The 22,320-nt window shown below is 36.5% G+C and overlaps 1 protein-coding gene across 1 annotated transcript in view; it reads right to left on the bottom strand.

Moving 5' to 3' along the window:
* The window catches only part of KCTD3 (potassium channel tetramerization domain containing 3), a 48,601-nt gene extending 32,599 nt beyond the window's left edge, over positions 1–16,002 (bottom strand). Inside the window, exons 1-4 of the mRNA XM_061160034.1 lie at positions 15,912–16,002; positions 14,771–14,911; positions 14,226–14,316; positions 1,115–1,305 (exon numbers count right to left, since the gene is read on the bottom strand). Of these exons, the coding sequence (XP_061016017.1) occupies positions 1,115–1,305; positions 14,226–14,316; positions 14,771–14,911; positions 15,912–16,002 (514 nt within the window). The remainder of the gene's footprint in view (positions 1–1,114; positions 1,306–14,225; positions 14,317–14,770; positions 14,912–15,911) is intronic.
* Positions 16,003–22,320: the final 6,318 nt, after the last annotated feature.

Genomic DNA, 22,320 nt, shown 5'->3' with positions numbered 1-22,320 from the left:
AAAAAGTGGAACAGAGCAAATTTGTTATTTCAGTGATACAAGCTCAATGCTTCAAGTGAAAATCAGGAATCTGGAAAATGTTTTCTGCCACAGTAAGTATGAAAACTTCCTAACACACTGGAGTTCACAGATGTGATCAGTGGTTATAATAATAAATGTGATTTTTTAAAATGTACTGACAATGAAAGGTACCAACATTTTGAAGATTTTACATGACTCAGTAAACCAACACTTAAAAAATGACCAATACATGATGTTATACAAAATTATATAAGAACAAAAAGACCCATTCAAAGTACAAAACTGACTGACTTTAATTTAACAGAGTATGATCTATACGAACAGAGTTTATCAATATGATTTCAAAATTTGGGGACAGGAGCAAACAATATCCACAATTATCTAAAAAGACTATATAAAAATGTTTTTTCCAACTATATATCTGTGTGAAGCCAAACTCTTCACTAAGTTCAACCAGAAGAACAAATTCAGTCACAGGAGACTGAATGCACAAACAGGTTCAATTAAACATAAAAGAGGTTTACAAAACGGTAAACCACTGCCACTCTTCCCATTTTGGAGACAGTTATTTTTTACTAAAATTATTCATGTTACCATGTAATGGGTTTTTATTGTTATTTTTTAAATTAAGTTATCAGAATGTCAGTATTAACTCCTATTATGGTAAATATCAATAGATATAACCTATACATACAAAAACAATTAATGGTCCTGAATGACTTAAGAAAGTAAAGTAGATTTAGAAGAGATTGAAAAGCTTGAGAACTTCAGGTCTAGAAGCAACAAGTGGGGGGGACAAAGAAAGTTATTTACCCCGTCTTCAGCCCCGTGGTACGAAAGAGGTGGAGAGGATGCAGCCACTAAACAGGATTCGGGAAGGGCACCTTCTTACAGAGCAGTCCAGTCAGTTTGTGTGCCTCTTTACCAGGTCATTCCTCTCACACTGAGCAGTCTTACTGTTACTGGACACTGAACAGAAGATGCACCAGCTCTAGCTCACTGATAACTAGTCCAAGGTAATTTTGATATTTATGGGCAATCCCTCTTAAAAAACTTCAGAATATTACATGCAACAGCATAAACATTTTCCTACCGATTTCGCTTCCACTTCCTCCGTCTTGGACACTCCATAAGATGATGCTACTCTCTGAGGCAACAGCCACCATTTTGTCCTTGTCTCCGTGTGGACCCCCGACCACTTTTGCATTTAAAGCTACTCGTTCTATAGTCCAGTCCAAATATGGGCTTGTAAACACTTGTTGCCATCCTGATGATTCTTTGATTCTGTTGAATATAAACAGACACATAAATAAGACTCAGCAGTACTTAGCAAAGAGAACATGAATGAATATACCAAAATAAGTTTAATCACAGCTATTTATCTATGTATTTACTAAAAAGTAAAATACATATAAACTACTTAAAAAGAGACTAGAGGTCTATACTCCTCCAAAGAATAATTTAGCAAAGTTCTCCAAACTATAGACTTAGAAACTTAAAAAAAAAAAAAAAAAAAGCAGTATCTTTTTACATTTTACACAAAAAAGTGGTACTTTGCCATTATTTGTGAATGGAAATAGTCAACAAAAATCAATTTCAGGAGAATTAATATTCCTATCAGTTACTAATCAGTTATTAAATTACTATGATTAGCTGAGGATCAATCATTTTTTGATACTTCAGATGACAGTCTATTAAGACAAACTAAGATAAGGGTATATGATACCTGGTATATGATACCTTGGCGTTATCAAGTGAATGAAATGTGACCTTTGGAAACCACTTACTGAGGACTGGATTTTTTAAAGGTTTCACACAAAATGAAAAAAAAATGTCATGAGCCTATTCCTTCTCCATAAGTAAAGGTTTCTTATCATGATTCAGATTTAGTTGACTGAATAAAAATGCTTTAATATATAACTGTTGATAAACATATTTGTAAATTTTTAATAACTTTTGCTGTCCTAACTGAATTGAAGTCTTTCAGACATGCATTATTTTGTGGGGTTACACATTAAGCCTTCGAATATTTAAAACCTACACAGTTAAGCAATCATGACAATAAACAACCTGAACTTTAATGATGAAATATTTATTTTTAAAGTTACACAAAACATGTGACAGAAACAAAATTGTAAAGAATCTCTTTGCCTTACCCAAAGACAATAAATATGAGTAAGTGCTCCTTTAAATACTACTACCTGACATAATAACCACAAAAATCAAACTTAAGTGTTCATAAATGATGACCACCTAACAACCTATATAAAAACACTTTAGCTTTATTTTTGTTTAAAATGTAAGCTAAATACAACTATAATCCACAGAAATACACAATTCAACCCTCTTATTAATTCCAAGAATTAATGATTTCCTTAAACTTAAAGGCAATATATAGAAAAATCTAACATGGTTTTCCTAGGCAATATATGGTCTGTAATTACCCACTTCAGCCACCAGATGGGATACATGTGTCAAAATACAAAAATGAAAATAATTGTCCAATAAACCCTAAATACTGACAAGACACTGAGAAATTAAACCTAGATGCTCTTGAGGACTGGCAGACTGGACACAGAGCAGGATTGCCAGCACTTCAAGAATGAAGATAATCTGCCAATACGTGCATGCAGACATATACTAGGCACTAGGCTCACAGTCTTCAAAAAAGGGATGCTGTATTGATTTAATGAGGTGAATGATGTAATCTTATGACCACTGAGTAATAAAATAATAAAACTAAATATGATCTGAGCTTTCACAAAAACTGTACTTCTAAGTCATTTTTCTCTAGAGAAATTAGGATATTGTAAAACAAAAAGATGACAACCATAAAACAATCAGGACAGCATATTTGAGAGTGATTATAACAATTACATAATTTAACTCAATGAGATGTGTGAATTTACTACTTTTTAAGTTAAAATTAAGTACAAAGAAGAAGCAATATTTGCTTTACATTTTTCCATACATGTAAATTCACAATTTTAAATGTGTAAAAACACAGAACAAGCTCTGGTATTCCAACAACCAATCTCTTTATTCCTGCATAATGAAACAACACTCTGAAATCGCGACAACTTTCAAATTAAGATCATGAAAGATATAGAGGAGGGTATATGCTCTCAAATTTTTGAAACTTACTGTAAATATACTGTAACCAAATTGTATGAGAATTGATAAATATGTCAAAAGAACACAGAATCTAAAATGACAATAAGAGCATGTTGTTCTTGTCTAACATGTTATCAGACACTAAGTTGTGTCTGAATCTTTAACAACCCCATGGCCTATAGCCTGCCAGGCTCCTCTGTCCACGAGATTTCCCAGATAGGAATTCTGGAGTGGGTTGCCGTTTCCTTCTCCAGGGTATCTTCCTGATCCAGGAATGGTACCCATGTCTCCTGCATTGGCAGGCAGATTCTTTATCGCTGAGCCACCAGGAAAGCCCAATAAAAACATATGTACAGATAATTACCTTAAATGTAAATGGATTAAATGCTTCAACCAAATGGCACAGACTGGCAGAATGGATTAAAAAAAAAAGACCTATATATATGTGTGCTGTTTATAAGAGTTCCACTTCATATCCAGGGATACAAACAGACTGAAAGTGAAATGTAAAAGGGTTTTCAATGAAAATGGCAATCAAAAGAAAGCTGCAGTAATAATACTCATATCAGACAAAATAGACTAAAATAAAGACTGTTAGAAGAGACAAAGAAGGACACTACATAATGAACAAAGGATCAAACCAAGAAGATACAACAAGTGTAAATAGATATGCACCCAACATAGGAGCAACTCAGTAAATAAAGCAAATGTTAACAGCCATGAAAGGAGAAATTAACAGTAACACAGTAATAGGAAAACTTTACCACCACAACTGTATCAATGGACAGGTCATCAGACAGAAAATTAATAAGGAAACACAGGTCTTACATGACACATTAGATCATTAGATGTTCTTAAAAAGATATTTATAGAACATTCCATCCAAAAGCAGCAGAATACACATTTTTCTCAAGTGCACATAGAAGATTCTCCAGGACAGATCACATGCAGGCCATAAAGAAAGCTTTGTTAAATTTAAGAAAATTTAAATACTATCAAGTATCATTTTGACCAATGCTATGAGGTTAGAAATTAATTACAAACAAAAAGCTGTTAAAAAAACAATAGAGGTTAAATGGATCACTGAAGAAATCAAAGAGGAAATCAAAACGTACCTAGAAACAAATGATAACAAAAACACAATCTGAAACCTACAGGACACAGCGAAAGCACTTTTTTTGTTGTTTTTTTGTTTGTTTGTTTTGAAAGCACTTTTAAGAGAGAAGCTTACAGCAATACAATCTTACCTCAGAAAACAAGAAAAATCTCAAATAAACACCATAACCTTACACCTAAAGAATTAAAGAAAGAAGAAAACAAAACCCAAACTTACTGGAAGAAAAGAAATCATAAATATCAGCAGAAATGAATGAAACAGAGACAAAACAATAGAAAAGATCAATGAAACTAAAAGCTGATTCTTTGAGAAGATAAAATTGATAAACCTTTAGCCAGACTCCTCAAGCAAAAAAGAGGGCTCAAATGGATAAAATGAGAAGTGAAAATGTTACAAGGAACAGCACAGAAATACAAAGGATAATGGACTACTAGAAGCAACTATATGCCAATAAAACACCTAGAAGAAACGTTTAAATTCTTAGAAAGGCACCACCTTCTAAGGCTAAACCAGAAAGAAATGAAAAATATGAACAGACCAATCACAAACACTGAAACTGAAATTTAAAAACTTCCAACAAACAAAAGTCCAGGACCAGATGGCTTCACAGGTAAATTCTATCAAACATTTAGAGAAAAGTTATTACCGATCTGTCTAAAACCATTCCCAAAAACTGCAGAGAAAGGAACACTCACAAACACATTCTATAGGGCCACCATTACCCTAATACTAAAACCAGACAAAAGTAACACTCAAAAAGAAAACTACAGAGCAGTATAACAAATGATGAAGCCAGGCTTTAACAGTCCGTGAACTGTGAACTTCCAGATGTTCAAGCTGGATTTAGGAAAGGCAGACTAACCAGAGATCAAATTGCCAACATCCACTGGATCATAAAAAAAGCAAGAGAGTTCCAGCAAAACACCCACTTCTGCTTTATTGACTATGCCAAAGCCTTTGACTGTGTGTGGATCACAACAAATGGTGGAAAATTCTTCAAGAGATGGGAATACCAGACCACCTTAACCATCTCCTGAGAAATCCGTACGCAAGTCAAGATGCAACAATTAGAACCAGACATGGAACAACAGACTTAGTTGTTGATCAACAACAACTTCCAAATTAGGGAAGGAGCATGTCAAGGCTGTATGTTGTCACCCTGCTTATTTAACTTATATGCAAAGTACATCATGAGAAATGCCAGGCTGGATGAAGCACAAGCCGGAATCAAGATTGCCAGGGGAAATAACAATACGTCAGATACACAGATGATACCAACATTATGGCAGAAAGTGAAGAACTAAAGAACTCCTTGATGAAAGTGAAAGAGGAGAGTGAAAAATGTCGCGTAAAACTCAACATTGAAAAAACTAACATCATGTCATCCAGTCCCATCACTTCATGGCAACTAGATGGGGATGGAAATAGTGACAGACTATTTTTTTTGGTGGGGGGGGGGGGGGTGTGTGTGTTCCAGAATCAGTGCAGATGATGACTGTAGCCATGAAATTAAAAGACACTTGCTCCTTGGAAGAAAAGTTATGACCAACCTAAACAGCATATTAAAAAGCAGAGACATGTAAATCCATGGCTGATTCATGTCAATGTATGGCAAAAACCACTACAATACTGTAAAGTAATTAGACTCCAACTAATAAAAATAATTGGGGGGGGGGGCGCTTTTGCACAGCAATGGAAACCATCCACAACAACAAAAAAAAACCCACAGAATGGGAGAATATATTTGCAAACAAAGACACTGATAAGGGATTAATCTCCAAATATACAAACAACTCATGTAGCTCAATATTAGAAAAAAAAAAAAACGCAATCAAAAAATGGGTGGGTGGTCTAAACAAACATTTCTCCAAAGAGACATACAGATGACCAAGAGGCCTGTGAAAAGAGGCTCAACATCATTAATTATTAGAGAAATGCAAAAACTACAATGAGCTATCACCTCACACTAGTCAGAATGGCCATCATCAAAAAGTCTACAAACAATAAATGCTGGAGAAGATGTGGAAAAAAGGGAACTCTCCTACACTTGTTGGTGGGAATATAAACTGGTATATCATACAGAGAACAGTATGGAGATTCCTTAAAAACTTAAATATAGTACTACCATAGGATTCAGCAATTCCACATCTAGGCATGTATCTGAAGAAAACCATACTTTGAAACGATGTATGCAGCTCAGTGTTCATCTGCAGCAGATGTGGCACATATATAGAATGAAATATTACTCGGGCATAAAAAAATGAAATAATGCCAGTAGCAGCAACACAGAGGTACCTAGAGATAATCATACTAACTGAAGTAAAACAAAGACAAATATATCACATATGTATAATTTTTTTAAAAAGATACAAACGAACTCATTACAAAACAAAAACAGACTTTGAAAACAAACTTATGGTTACCAAAGGGGAAATGCAGGGTGGAGAGATAAACTAGGAGTTTAACACATACACACTACTACATACAAAATAGATAATTAACAAGGATCTACCATAAAGCACAGGGAAATCTACTCAATATTCTGCAAAGACCTGTAAGTGAAAAGAATCTAAAAAAGAATGTATATATGTATACGTATGACTGAATCACTGAAAAATTGATGCTTTTGAACTGTGGTCTTCGAGAAGACTCTTGAGAGTCCCTTGGACTGCAAGGAGATCCAACCAGTCCATCCTAAAGGAGATCAGTCCTGGGTGTTCATTGGAAGGACTGATGCTGAGGCTGAAACTCCAATACTTTGGCCACCTTATGCGAAGAGTTGACTCATTGGAAAAGACCCTGATGCTGGGAGGGATTGGGGGCAGGAGGAGAAGGGGACGACAGAGGATGAGATGGCTGGATGGCATCACCGACTCGATGTACATGAGTTTGAGTAAACTCCGGGAGTTGGTGATGGACAGGGAGGCCTGGCATGCTGCGATTCATGGGGTCTCAAAGAGTTGGACACGACTGAGCGAATGAACTGAACTGAACTGATGACTGAATCACTTTGCTGTACACCTAAATCTAACACAACATTGTAAATCAACTGTACACTCCAGTTTAAAACTTTAAAAAAAGTCCTGTCTCAATGGCTTCCCAGGTGGCTCAGATGGTAAAGTGTCTGCTTGCAATGCAGGAGACCTGGGTTCGATCCCTGGGTTGGGAAGATCCCCTGGAAAAGGAAATGGCTACCCTCTCCAGGATTCTTGCTTGGAAAATCCCATGGACGGAGAAGCCTGGTAGGCTACAGTCCATAGGGTCGCAAACAGTCGGACATGACTGAGCAACTTCACTTTCACTTTCTTTTCTTTCTCAATAAGAATCTTGTAGCAACTAAAATCCACAGTAGAAGAGTAATATTTGCCTCCAGGTTGACGTCTGTCATTTCCATCTGAACTATGGAACTCCTCGCCAAGTGTGGTACGCAGAATAATGGATCCCCAAACATGTCCTTGTCTAAATTCTTGAAAATGGTAAAAGTGTTATCTTACATGGCAAAGGGGCTTTACAGATGTGATTAAGTTCAAGAGATGGAGGGACTATCCAGGTGCCTGGAATGTAATACTAAGGTCCTCATAAGCAGGCAGACGAGTGGGAGACAGGAAAGAGATCTGAAGCTGCTACACTGCCCGTTTTGAAATGTAAAAAAGGCAACATGATTAAAGGAACACAGATGCCCTTTCGAAGTTGGGAAAGACAAAGAAACTTGCTGGAGCCTCCAGAAGGAACACAGACCTGCCAATATCTTGACTTTAGCCCAGCAAGATCCAATTTGGAATTTTCTGAACTCCAGAACTGAGTGCTAAAAAACTGTGTTGTTTTATCATACTAAATGTATGGTAATTTGTTATAGCAACAGGAAGAAACTAATACACCAAGTCACCTACATTATTTTCATTTTATACTTCTCAGCCAAAACTTTCTTGTTCAGTTAATGTTAGTTGCTTCCACACCACTCCACTCCCTTAGGAACAGAAACCACAACATGAGGAGGGGTAGCTCTCAGACTGAGCCCAGCCCACTGCCTGTCCCACTGAATCAAAGAATTACTAATAATGTTGTCGGAACTAACACTACTCACTTACACCAGAGACCAGGAACATGGTGTTTATTCTGGTGCATTCTTAAGAATCTACTATGTGCCTGGGACATGAGAAGCACTGGGATGGAGAGAGTTGAGAATTCTGTCATTTCTTTCCCCAGGATGACCTAGGGAATTTCTCCAACCTGGTTTCCTCATTAGTAAAATAGGGATGATGAGATCCATGCCACAGGTTGTTGTGATAATTAAATGAGAACATGTATACAAGAGACTTCAGGGTTATAGGCCTGGCATAAACTAACAGCTGAATAAGTCCTAACTGGAAAGTTCAATTCATTTCTCAATATTCAGAAGCCATTTTTATGGAACTGGATGGTCTCCCAATATTTTCTCATCAGGAGCCTCTAGAGCCGAGTCATCTTATCTTGAAGAGCTCTCCCTTCTTCCCACATCTCCCCATTCCTTTCCCAACTCCCAAATACATAATTTCTGCTCAGTGCTGAAATGATTTGCAAACCAGACTCTCAGATTTCCCTTTGCCCATTTTCCTTCAAGAGATGGACCCCAGACAGAAAAAGGGTTCTGGGGGTTGATAGGGAGACTCTGCAACTAAAAACACAAATGTGGTTTGAGGAGGGTACCACAAGAATGCAGAAATACAAGCACACGATGCTTCTTTCCTAAAGGTCCAGATGAAGGAGCTACATTTGTTAGGGCGACTTTGCTTGCCTAAGTTTTTTTTTTTTTAAACACTATATATTAGCACAAAATCCCTCACTGCTTGTTTTCTACTGGACTTTTCTCAATATAACGTTCACTGTTTCCTTTCCAACACCTCACTACCAGGCTAATTAGAAAGGAAGCTGATTCTACCTCTCAAAGGTTAAATTATGAAGCCAAACACATACGCAAGTTTTTCTCTTTAACACATAAGAATATTTCATCTTATTTCTCTTCCATCTAACACAACACACAAAAACCCTCCAATCTCCTATTTCTAATTCTCACCAGCTAATGAAAGGAATGATTAAGAAGATCAACACACAAATAGGCCTATGGAATAGGATTAAGAGCCCAGAAATAAGTCCAAGCATATATAGTCAACTAATGTTTGATAAGGTAGCCAAGAACACTAAATGAAGAAAAGGGAGCTTCTTCAATAAATGGTGCCTGGAAAAGTGGATATTTAAACAGAAAAGAATTAAATTTGACCCATACTGGCTTCCCTAGTGGCTCAGATAGTAAACAATCTGCAATGCAAGTGATGCAGGTTCAATTTCCGGGTCAGGAAGTTCCCCTGGAGAAGGGAATGGCAAATCACTCCAGTATTCTTGCCTGGGAAATCCCATGGACAAAGAAGCCTGGAAGGCTACAGTCCATGGGGTCGCAAAAAGTCGGACAGAACTGAGTGACTAACACTTTCACTTTCACTTTATACTACTCACAAAAATAAACTCAAAATTGACTGAATACCTAAAACCATGAGGCTCCTAGAAGAAAACATAGGGAAAAAGCTCCTTGACATGAGTCGTGGTAATGACTGTTTTCAAAATCACACATAAAGCACAAGCAACAAAATCAGAAATAAACAAATGGGACTACCTTGCACTAAAAACCATCTGCACAGAAAAAGAAACTATTAAAGTGAAAAAAACAACCAGTGGAATAGGAAAAAATATTTGCAAACCATATATCTGATTAGGTGTCAAAATGCAAATAAAGAACTCCACTCAATAGCAAAAAACCAAATAATCCACCTACAAAATGGGCCAAAGACTTGAATAGACATTTTCCCAAAGAAGATATACAAATAGCCAACATGTACAAGAAAGATCCTCAGCATCAATTGTCAATAGGGAAATGCAAATTAAAACCACAGTAAGGTATCACTTCATACCTGTTCCAACGGCCATCATGAAAAGACAAGAGATGGATGCATGTATGTATGGCTGAGTCCCTTTGCTGTCCATGTGAAACTATCACATTGCCAATTAGCTATATTTCAAAACAAAATAAAAAAGAATTTATTTTACAAAATAAAAAGTTAAAAAAAAAGACAATAAACGCTGGTGTAGATGTGGAGAAAAGGGAACCTTTGTCACTGTTGGTGGGACTATGGAAAACAATATGGTGTTTGCTCAAAAAAATTAAGTACAGATCTACCCTATGATAACGCAATTTAAATTCTGGGAATATATTCAAAGAAAACAAAAACACTAGCCTGAAAAGTTCTGCACTCCCATGCTGACAGTAGCATTATTTACAATAGCCAAGTGTCCGACAATAGGGGGAAAATGTATAAAATTAGATGCAATTATATAAAAATAAATATAAAGCAAGATGAAGGTTTTCAAATTCAATGAGAAGGGATGGTTTATGTAATAATCAGAACATAATTAGCCACTCATATGGAAGAAAATAGATTCCTAAATCTAGTATCTTATACAAAAAGTAAATTTTACATGCATTAAAAATCTAAAGTGGAGGGCTTCCCTGGTGGCTCGGTGGTAAAGAATCCGCCGGCCAAAGCAGGAGACACAGGTTTGATCCCTGATCTGGGAAGATCCCACATCCCATGGAGCCACAACTAGTGAGCCCATGGGCTGCAACTCCGGAAGCCCGCTCACCCCAGAGCCGGGTTCTGAAACAAGGCAGGCCACGGGCACAGGGAAGCCAGTGTTCCACAAGCCGGGGGCAGCCCTCCCTCACCAGTCAGAGAAAAGCAAGCCAGGGATGGAGACCCAGCACGGCCAAAGTAAATAAATAGACACAAATATAGTTTTAAAAATCTAAAGAGGAATATCAATTCCAAAAGGGTAATAATCTGTACAAATACTCTTTCGATAATTCAAGTAACATGCGGTAAACTGAGCAAGAGAACAAACGTAAAAGTGAAGCATGACAATGTAGACAAAATGCCCAAAGGACTATGGACAGAGTTTCTAATACTGTATAGGAGGCAGGGACCAAAGCCATCCCAAAGAGAAAGAAATGGAAGGCGGCAAAGCGGTTGTCTGAGGAGGTTTACAAACACCTAAGGAAAGAAAATGGCCACCCACTCTGGTATTCTTGCCTGGAAAATCCTATGGACGGAGAACCCTGGTAGGCTATAGTCCATGGGGTCGCAAAGAGTCGGACATGACTCAGCGACTTCACTTTAACTTTCAAGGAAAGAAAAGAAGGGAAAGGCAAGGGAGAAACATAAAGATATACCCAACTGAATGCAGAATTACAGAGAATAGCAAGAAGAGATAAGGCCTTCTTGACTGAACAATGAAAAGAAATAGATGAAAACAATAGAAGGGGAAAGACTAGAGATTTCTTCAAGAAAATTGGAGGTATCAAGGGAACATTTCATACAAGGATGGGCATGATAAAGGACAGAAACAGTAAGGACCTAAGAGAAGCAGAAGACATTAAGAAGAGGTGGCAATACATAGAAGAACTACACAAAACAGTCTTAATGACCTGGACAATCACAATGGTGTGGTAACTCACCCAGCAGCAGACACCCTGGAACATGAAGTCAAGTGGCTCTTAGGAAGAATTACCACAAAACACCTAGGGCAGTGACAGAATTCCAGCTGAGCTATTTAAAATCCTAAGACATAATGCTGTTAAAGTGCTGCACTCAATGTCAGCATATCTGGAAAACTCCACATGACCACAGGACTAGCAAAGGTCAGTTTTCATTCCAGTCACATAGAAGGGAAATGTCAAAGAATGTTGAAAACTATCATACAATTGCACTCATTCCATATGCTAGCATTTTGAGTTCATTATGCTCAAAATCCTTCACGCAAGCCTTCAGCAGTACATGAACTGAGAAATTCCAGATGTACAATATGGATTTCGAGAAGGTAGAGGAACCAGAAATCAAATTGCCAGTATCTGTTGGATCAGAGAGAAAACAAGCGAACTCCAGAAAAATACCTACTGCTTCACTGACTACTTGGAAGCCTCTGACTGTGTGGATCACAAAAAACTGTGCAAAATTCTTAAAAGACTTTTGAACTCTGTGGGAGAAGGCGAGGGTGGGATGTTTCGAGAGGAATCGGGTGGAGAGGGAGGTGGGAGCGGGGATTGGGATGGGGAAGACGTGTAATTCCATGGCTGATTCATATCAATGTATGACAAAACCCACTGAAATGTTGTGAAGTAATTAGCCTCCAACTAATAAAAAAAAAAAAAAAAAATCATAACCCACATATGCACATACACCATAAAAATATGCTGTGAAACTCAAAAAAAAAAAAAAAAAAAAAGAGTTGGGAATATTAGACAACCTTACCTATCCCCTGAGAAACCTGTATATGGGTCAAGAAGCAACAGTTAGAACTGGACATGGAACAACGGACTGGTTCCAAACTAGGAAAGGAGTGCATCAAGGCCATATAATGTCATACTGTATATTTAACTTCTATGCAGAGCACATCATGTGAAATGCCAGACTGGAATCAAGATTGCTAGGAGAAATACCAACAACCTCTGCAGATACGCAGATGATCCCACTTCAGTGGCAGAAAGTGAAAAGTAACTAAAAAGCATTTTGATGAAGGTGAAAAGAGGAGATTCAAAAGGCAGGCTTAAAACTCAACATTCAAAAAACTAACATCATGGCACCTGGTCTCATCACTTCATGACAAATAGAAGGGGGGAAAGTGAAAATACGGGCAGATTCTCTTTTTCCGGGTTCCGAAATGACTGAGAGCTGTGACTGCAGCCATGAAATTAAAAGATGCTTGCTCCTTAGAAGGAAAGCGATGACAAATCTACATAGCATATTAAAAAGCAGAAGACATCACTCTGCCGACAAAGGTCCATTTAATCCAAGGTATGGTTTTTTCAGTAGTCATGTACAGATGTGAGAGTTGGACCATAAAGAAAGCTGAGCACCAAAGAATTGATGGTTTTGAACTGTGGTGTTGGAGAAGAATACTGACAGTCCCTTGGACTGCAAGGAGATCCAACCAGTCAGTCCTAAAGGAAATCAGTCCTGAATACTCATTGGAAGGACTGATGCTGAAGCTCCAATACTTTGGTCACCTGATGTGAAAAACTGACTCATTGGAACAGACCCTGATGGTGGGAAAGACTGAAGGAAGGAAGAAGGGGATGACAAAATATGAGATGGTTGGATGGTATTACAAACTCAACGGACATGAGTTTGAGCAAGCTCCGGGAGCTGGTGATAGACAGGGAAGCATGGCGTGCTGCAGTCCATGGGTTGCAAAGAGTTGTACACGACTTAGCAACTGAACACCACCGTTCCCCCGTCATCAACATTTCTCACTTCATACAGTAATTCTGAACTAAGAATCCTATCTCTCAGCCAAATGAAAAAGAGAAATCCCTAGTATATACTTTTCCTTGTTCCCGCTGGTTTCTGAGAATGCAAGAATTAGATAAAACAAAACTACCTTGCACATTAGATACTAAACTACATCACTTCTGTTCACGATAGTCCTACTTAACTACCTCACTCCCAAGTGTACAGTACTCACGACCAATGTAGAATCTTTTTTTTTTTTTTTCCAATGTAGAATCTTATTCTCCTCTAAGAGTATAATATTTAATCATTACAGACAAAAAAACACAGGGGTCACATTAACAAGCCTGCCTCATGTAACACAACAGTTAAACGACTTGGAAGCTGGATATACTAAGCAAGAAGGTGTAACTTCAAGATATCTCACCTATTTCACAGTTTATACTGTATGGGCAATATTTAAATATACTGAGGCTATCAGTATTTATGAAGTTAGTTGTAAAAATAAAAGTAAACTGAATTTAATCAGTAGGCAAAATTGGAAGGAAAAAAATCTGATGACTAAAATTAAGTAGCTCTTAAATCTATAAGCATAAAATCACAGCTATTCAAAAATACTCCCCAAAGTAAAAAGCAAACCATTATTAATTATATAATACCTGTAACACACAGCAAAATGGGCATACGCAGCTACGATCCAGTTGTGATGGCCAGCTACTATTAGCACCTTTCGTGGATCCACAGGAAACCCTGTTGATATTAGAAAAAGAAATGCTTTTTGTGTTCTAAAAAAGGGGTTTGCAAACTATGGCCAAGAGGCCAATTCCAGTGCTCTGCCTGTTTTGAGAAAGAGAGCTCTGGTGGAACACAGCCAAGCACATCCGTCCACACACAAAGCTGCTTGCGCTCTACAGAGAGAAATGAGCAGCTCCAACAGAGGCCCTCGGGCTCACGAAGCCCACCATGTCCACCATCTGGCCCCTGCCAGAAAAAGCTTGTTGGCCTCTGTTCTACAGGTTCACAGCAAACAGAAAATCACAAACTTGTTAAATAAAAATACTAGGTGAGACTCTTCAAGATATAAACGGGAGACCTAGATTAAAAAGAGATACAGCAAAAGCTACATCTTTAAAAAGAACTACTCAATATCTAGAGCTAAAAAGGTACATACTTTGCTTTTTTTATTTATGTAAGCTTTGCTTACCTAGCCTAACAGTTTCTTCTCCAGTTCCGGAAAGAATAGGCTGAGTACCATTTCCTCGAGCTTCACCTTCTGTAAAATTTAGTCCATTTCTAGAATCAGCTGAGGATCTAGTAGTGTTGTTTATTTTACGACTAGGAATACCTATGAAAGGAAAGAAGATACATTTTTTTAAGTTCACCTACCAAAATTTGAAAATTTCATATGTTCTTATGGCTAAAAAACAAAAAAACTAAACATTATAGCTGAAATTTATCTTCCTATATAGCGATTTACTACAAATAAGTACCATAACAAGATGAAATTTTTAAAAACAGATTTCTGATATTTTTCATGTTATATATTTAATAAGTAAGACTAAGATTTATCATATGTATAATACCAAATCAATCACCACTAATTCATTCATTCTGTCACTAACTCTTTACATTTACATAACAGTTACTATGAGACAGGTACTGTTCACTAATTTAAACTTTATTAAGCTTAAATTTTAACTTTAAACTTTATTAAGTTTAAATTTCTAAACTTTATTTACTAATTTAAATTTTATTCAGCTTCAGAGCTGAATTGCCCTATATTTTCATGCATCCCTTATTTGGCAGAGGAGCCTTTTTGAAATTATTTTGAAATGAACTCTTGTTCAGAACTCTGCTACAACACAGGCACAGATGGAACTGTATTAACTAACTGAAGAGGGGCAGAAATGACATGCACCTCACCCTCCTCTCCCCTATACACTAACAAATCTCTGCAAAGCTGTTCCACAAAGGAGATGGACAACCAGTTCTCAAACACAGGAATTAGCAAATTTGACCAAAGCCAAGTCCAGCCTGTTGGCTGTTTATGTAAGTGAAGTTGCATTAGACACCATCACACCCATCCATTTCTGCAGTGTTTACAGTGAGTTCAGTTAACTGCCACAGAGATCTTCTAGCTCACAAGCCTAACTGGCGCTCTACAGAAAAAGTCTGGCAAACTCCTACCCTACCTTATAGTCTGACCTAACTTAAGATTAAAGTTTTCATCTTTTCTAGTAGATTTACAAATAAGATAATCAAGAAACAGATTTTCCTATTCACACATTTGTGCTTAATGTAATGATAAAAAGACTTGAACAACTCAATGAACAGAGCAGAAGTACCTGGTGGAGGCAAGTAACCATGGAAAAGGACACTGCCGCAAGACGAACGCTCCAGCTCTTCACATAAGAGAAGCCTTCTCACTAAAAACATTTCAAAGCAAACGTGTCAAGAGTGCATGCAAACAGAAAAACAGTACTCCACTTATTTTCTCTAGTTAAAGAGGATAAGGAAAGAAAAGGGAAAATGCTTAAGTTAAATCAGCTGACAATATCTTTTTTCTATGAAAATCCGCAAAAAGCAAGCACTGACTTGTCCATCAAAAATTAGGACCTGATATAAAACACACTTCATTTGGGCAAGTTGAGTGCTCAGAGGGTCAAATCACAAATAAAAAATAGTAGTAAGATACATACCTAGTGGAGTGATTCCATAAAATTCAGCTTCATGTCGGAGAACATTAATACTCACTCCCCTACAAAGAAACAAATTAATGATGTAAATCTTCTAACAGTGGCAGCCTGGATTATCATCTGAAGCAGAAAAAGTACTAGGCTCTTAACATGAACAAAATCATGGGCTTTAAAACTTACTTCTTTCCTAAGATCCTTAATCATTTGAAGTATTAACAATAAAACTGCACACTACCATGAACTTTTTCTTACTAAAAAACCACTCATATATAGATGAACTGGATGACTAAATTAGAGATGAGGGCTTTATAGGGTTAATACAAGTAATTATCAATAAGTATCTAAGAGGCAAACAAGAGTAGAAATCATTTATACGGTATTAATTACTTCTGACTGTAATTTCTATACATATTCTAACATGCCAAATTAATCTACAAGCTCCCTGGAAGCACGATCTACCTCTGATCCACGTCTGTATACGTCACGCAGTGCCTACCACAGTGCTTGTATGTAACAATCAGCATGACTCCTCTCATCAAAAACCAAAAATAAAAGCAAAACAGAAGACAGGGAGGAAAAAAAGATCAGCCTTAAGAAGGGCTATGTTATCCAGATAGAGATGTTACAATAAATAAGAAAATAAGTAAAAAAAAAAAAAAAGAAAGAAAGAAACTTGAGAGTTTAAAAAGCATTCATTTTAGGTTTCAGTTACAACTGTCCTTATTTTAAAAATACTGCCTGGGCAGAAAGTAGAGGGGGCATCACCTAGGATTCCGTGAAAATTAAAATGATAATAAATACTGTGAACAACTCTGTGCCTGCAAATTTGAGAACCCAAATGAAATGGACAATTCCTTGAAATACACGATCTGCTAAAACTCACACCAGAAAGAAACTATCTCAGTCTATATGTATCAAAAAAAAAAAAAAAAAAACAGATCAATAATAACCTTCCAAACAGAAAGCACTAGGCCCAGGATTCACTGGTGAATGCTACCAAATATTTAAGGAAGAAATTATACCAATTATCTACAATCTCAGGGAAAGAAGCAGAGAAAAATCTAATTTATTTTATAGGGCAAGGCCCACATTACTTTAACACCAAAACCAGAAAAATGCATTACAAGAAAATTATAGACCAGTATATCTCTCATGAACATAGACACAATAATTATCAAACCAAATCCAACAATGTATAAAAAGAAATATATACCCCAACCAAGTAGGATTTATCTCAGGTATGAAAGCTGGTTCAATATTCTGAAATCAATTAATGTACTCTTTCACATCAACAGACTCACATGACCACATCAACAGGTGCAAAGAAAGCAGCTGACAAAATCCAACATCTATTCATAATAAAAGCTCTCAGTAAACCAGGAACTGAGGGGAATTTTTTCAACTTGCTAAGAATTTTTAAAAAATATCCTATATCAAGCATCATATTTAATGTGAGAACTTTGAACTAACATCTGGTTACAAGACAAAGATTCTGTCACCACTCATTTTCAACTTCATACTGAAATCCTTATTAATACAATAAAACAAGAAAAGGCATACAGATTGGGAAGAAAGATATAAAACTGACGATCACAGATGATATGACTGTCAAAATAGAAAATCCAAAGTAATGAACCCAAAACTCTTGGAGCTAATAAGCAAGTAAATCAAGGTTGTACAATCTAAAGTTAATGTACCAAAGTCTATTGCTTTTCAATAGACCAACAGTGAATAAGAGAAACTTGAAGTCAGAAACAACACCATTTACACTAATACTCCCCTAAAAAGTACTCAAGTATAAATCTAATACACACACACACTATATACATACACACACACACACACACACAAAATCTACAAGAAAGAAAACTATAAAACTCTGATGGCTGAAATCAAAGCACGAGAAAAATGGAGCGATATTTCTAGTTCATGGACAGGAAGATGCAGTACTGTTAAGACATCAGTTCTTCCCTACTTGATTTGATTCAATGCAATTCTAATCAAAATCTAGCAAGTTATTTTATCAATATCAACAAGTTGATTCTAAAGTTTACATGAAAAGGCCCAAGAGCCAAAACAGCCAATGTAACACTGAAGAGGAACAAAGTTGGAGCACTGCCATTTCCCAACATCAAAATTGTAAACCTAGAAAAACCAAGATAGTATGGTACTGGTAAGAGACAAACAAATCATGGAGTAGAACAGAAAGCTCAGAAATAAATCCCATACATACAGTCAACTGATCTACAAGAAGCAAAGGCAAAAAAATGAAGTAACAGATAATGCTGAAACAACTAGACATCAGCATGCAAATAAATATTAGTCTAGACACAGACCTTACACCCTCGACAAAAACTAAGTCAATGTGGATCACAGACCTAAATGTAAAATACAAAACTAAAAAATTCCAAGAAGATAAATTTAGGAGAAAACCTAAATGACACTGGGTATGGTGATACTTGTTTAGATACAACTCAAAGACACAATCCATGAGAAGAATAAGAATAAGCTAGATTTCATTAAAAGTAAAACCTTCTGCTCTACAAAAGACAGTATCAAGAAAATGAAAAGCCACCAAATGAGACAAAATATTTGCAAATGACAGATTTGATAAGGGACTGTTGTCCAAAGTATACAAAGAACTCCTAAATCTCAACAATAAAGAAACTAATTCAATCAAAACATGGGCCAAAGACCTCAACCAAAGCTATAAAGGCAGCAAACCTATGAAAAGATGCTCCACATCATATGTCATTAAGTAAATGTTAATTAAGACAGTAAGTCACTACTACACATCAATTACTATGGCCAAAATTCAGAATCCTAACAGCAAATGCTGTCAGGGATATGAAGCAATGGCAACCCTAACTCACTGCTGGTGGGAAAGGAAAATGACAGTCACTGTGAAAGACAGTCTGTAGGTTTCTTATAAAACTTACCATACGATCCAGCAACTGTACTCCTTGACATTTACCCTAAGGAGTTGAAAACTTAATGTCCATGCAAAAACCTGCACATGGATATTTATAGAGGCTTTATTCATAACAGCTAAGAGTTGGAAGCAACTAAAATGTTCTCTTCAGTAAGTGAATGGAAAAACAAATTGGTATTCAGGTAATGAAACATTACCAGCACTAAAAAGAAGTAACATGAAGGAAACTTAATTGCATATTATTAAATGAATGAAGCCAATCAGAAAAGGCTCCATACTATGTGAGTCCAACTGTGACATTTAGGAAAAAGTCCAATTATGCACATTTCTGAAAGATTAGTGGCTTGTGGAGAGAGAGAGCAACAGGCAGAGAACAAAAATTTTTAGGGCAGTGTAAGTACTGTGTACTGTGTAAAGATGTCCACATGTCATTACACATTTGTGCTAACTCCTAAAATGTACAACACCAAGAGTGAATTGAAGATAAACTATGAACTTTGGGTGATTATGACGTCAATGCAGGTTCATCAACTGAAAAAAAGAAAAATGTATCATTCAGGTAAATGCCATTAATAATAGAGGAGGTTGATAATGGAAGCAGGGGGCACATGGGAAACCTCTGTACCTTCCTCTCAATTTTACTGTAAACATAAAACTGCTCTCAAAAAACAAAAAGAAAATTCTGATAGGCCTAATAGACACATGTGATAGAAATATTAAAATTGCTTTTATTTGAGAAAGTGGTTGTTACTAGTTTAACATAAGAAAAGTTAAAGCTTTCTCATTCTATTTCAAAACTACCTCCGTTAACAGTACAGTAGCTCAGGACACAAATAACACTTTTGGAGAAGACAAATAAATAGGAGAGTAATACAGAGTGATAAAGGCAATGGAAGAATTTTATGTAAAAAATGGAAGTAGAATATAGTACTCTCTTATCAATTCCTTCCCACTTTCTTTTGGAAGATACTACTCAGAGAACTTAGGTTTGCTAGACTTCCATTAACTGAAATAAAGAAGCAAGTTGTAAGAAAAGCAATGAATACAGATATTAAACTACTGCTCCCTTTTATGGGTAATTTAGCTGTAGATTAGTTACAAGGACGCTGATGAGAAGTAAACTTAGATTTTCATCAAATGCTAAAAATAATTTTATCCCAGAAGTAAACAGTTAATAATAAACTTCCCACCTACCACCCCAAGCCAAAAAATAAACAAAAAACCCCACCAAACTCTTTTATTCATTTAATAAATATCTATTAAGCAGTTACTATACATAATTTTTCTTTTTTTTAAACAACACTCTGAATACAGCAAGGAACAAACCAAACAAAAAATCTTTGCTTTCAAGAAGCTCATATTCTAGTGAATATGTCAAAAATTATGTAATATTATACAGAAGTGGCTTAGAAAAACATTTAGAATTCTAAAAGCTGTATCTAAAAAAGTATTAATAGGTCCCAGTAAAAGTTCATTAGGCATATATAAAATAAAACAACAATAAAATACAAATTAGACTGCAGCTTCCTACTAGGAATCCAGACTATGGCAAAGTTCAGAAATAGTTTAAATTGTTACTTACTTGTGTCAAGTAAAACTGTATGGTTATGTGTCATACAAAAAAATGTATAGCTACGTGTCAAGCATAATACTTGACCCTGCAGGTATACAGGAAACAATGCAAGCCCTCGTAGAGTCTCAGGTAAGACAGGCCACTGGAGCTGTGGCAGTTCAGGAAACTCTGACCACCTGCGTCAGGTGACACAGCAGAGTCGTCAGCAAGATCAAGCCAAGGGCAGCAAGGGGTGAAAGCGTTCAAGCAAGAGAAACTAAGCAGGGGCTAGATGAACAGGAAGCGCAAAATCCTTCACCATTAATCCAGCAGCAGATTAAATAAGAGTTTTAAGCAAAGTAATAACTAACTAGATTTTGAACTGTGGTGTTGGAGAAGACTCTTGAGAGTCCCTTGGACTGCAAGGACATCCAACCAGTCCATCGTAAAGGAGATCAGTCCTGGATATTCACTGGAAGGACTGATGCTGAAGCTGAAACTCCAATACTTTGGCCACCTGATGTGAAGAGCTGACTCATTAGACAAGACCCTGATGCTGGGAAAAATTGAAGGCAAGCAGAGAAGGGGGTGACAGAGGATGAGACGGCTGGATGGCATCACTGATTCGATGGACATGAGTTTGAGCAAGTTCTGGGTATTGGTGAATGGACAGGGAAGCCTGGCATGTTGCAGTTCATGGGGTTGCAAAGAGCTGAACATGACTGAGCAACTGAACTGACTGAATAACTAAATTAGATTTATATTTTCAGGATATAATTTTGGCTACAGTGTGAAAAATGAATTGAAGGGATAAGATTGAAGGCAGGGAAACTGGCTAGGAAGCTTTGAGAGTAATCCATTAAGAAGAGGTGATTGTGGCCTGTATCTACGAGAGAAATTCTGAGGAAACTTTCAAGCAAAAACAATCTTGAGGCAAGGAAAAAAACTTTCCTTCATAAACTAAGACCAAAACCATGCCTACCAATAAAAATGTACTTTAAAAAAATACATTTCTTGGGACTCACCTGGTGGTCCAGTGAACAGACTCCGCACTTCCAGTACAGAGAGCCAGGGTTCGATCCCTGGTAGGGGAACTAAGATCCTGCAAGCTGTGAGGCACTGCCAAAAGTACATATGTAAAGAAATAAAAGCTTAAAAAAAAAATTACATTTCTTACCTTAAGTCTAGTTCTTTTGTCCGAAGAAAATTTAAAATGGGTGCAAATGCTGCTGGATCTCTATCAATAAATATCTGTAAATAAAGAATTACAAATTATATTTTCAAATTATAAACTTCTAACTTTAATATCTGTAACACTAACTTAGAGAACATATACTGAATTACATAAAAACTCTATTTCCTTGATTATACTCTTAAATTTTAATGCTTCTAAAATGGAAATGCAGTTATAACCACTACTGCATACTGTATAAATGTACAGTAGAAATGGTGTCTTCTCTCTCCCTGAAAAGCTATCATTAGATTGATATTTTAACATGCAGGGGAAAAAAATGGTATCAAATTAGTCCATTTTCTCATTTCTAATTTTTTAAAATTTCTATTTATTTATTTTT

Source organism: Dama dama, chromosome 14, assembly GCF_033118175.1.
Source record: "Dama dama isolate Ldn47 chromosome 14, ASM3311817v1, whole genome shotgun sequence".
NCBI lineage: Eukaryota > Metazoa > Chordata > Mammalia > Artiodactyla > Cervidae > Dama > Dama dama.
The sequence above is the reverse complement of the archived record's forward strand: the minus strand, read 5'-3'. Positions and strand labels throughout refer to the sequence as shown.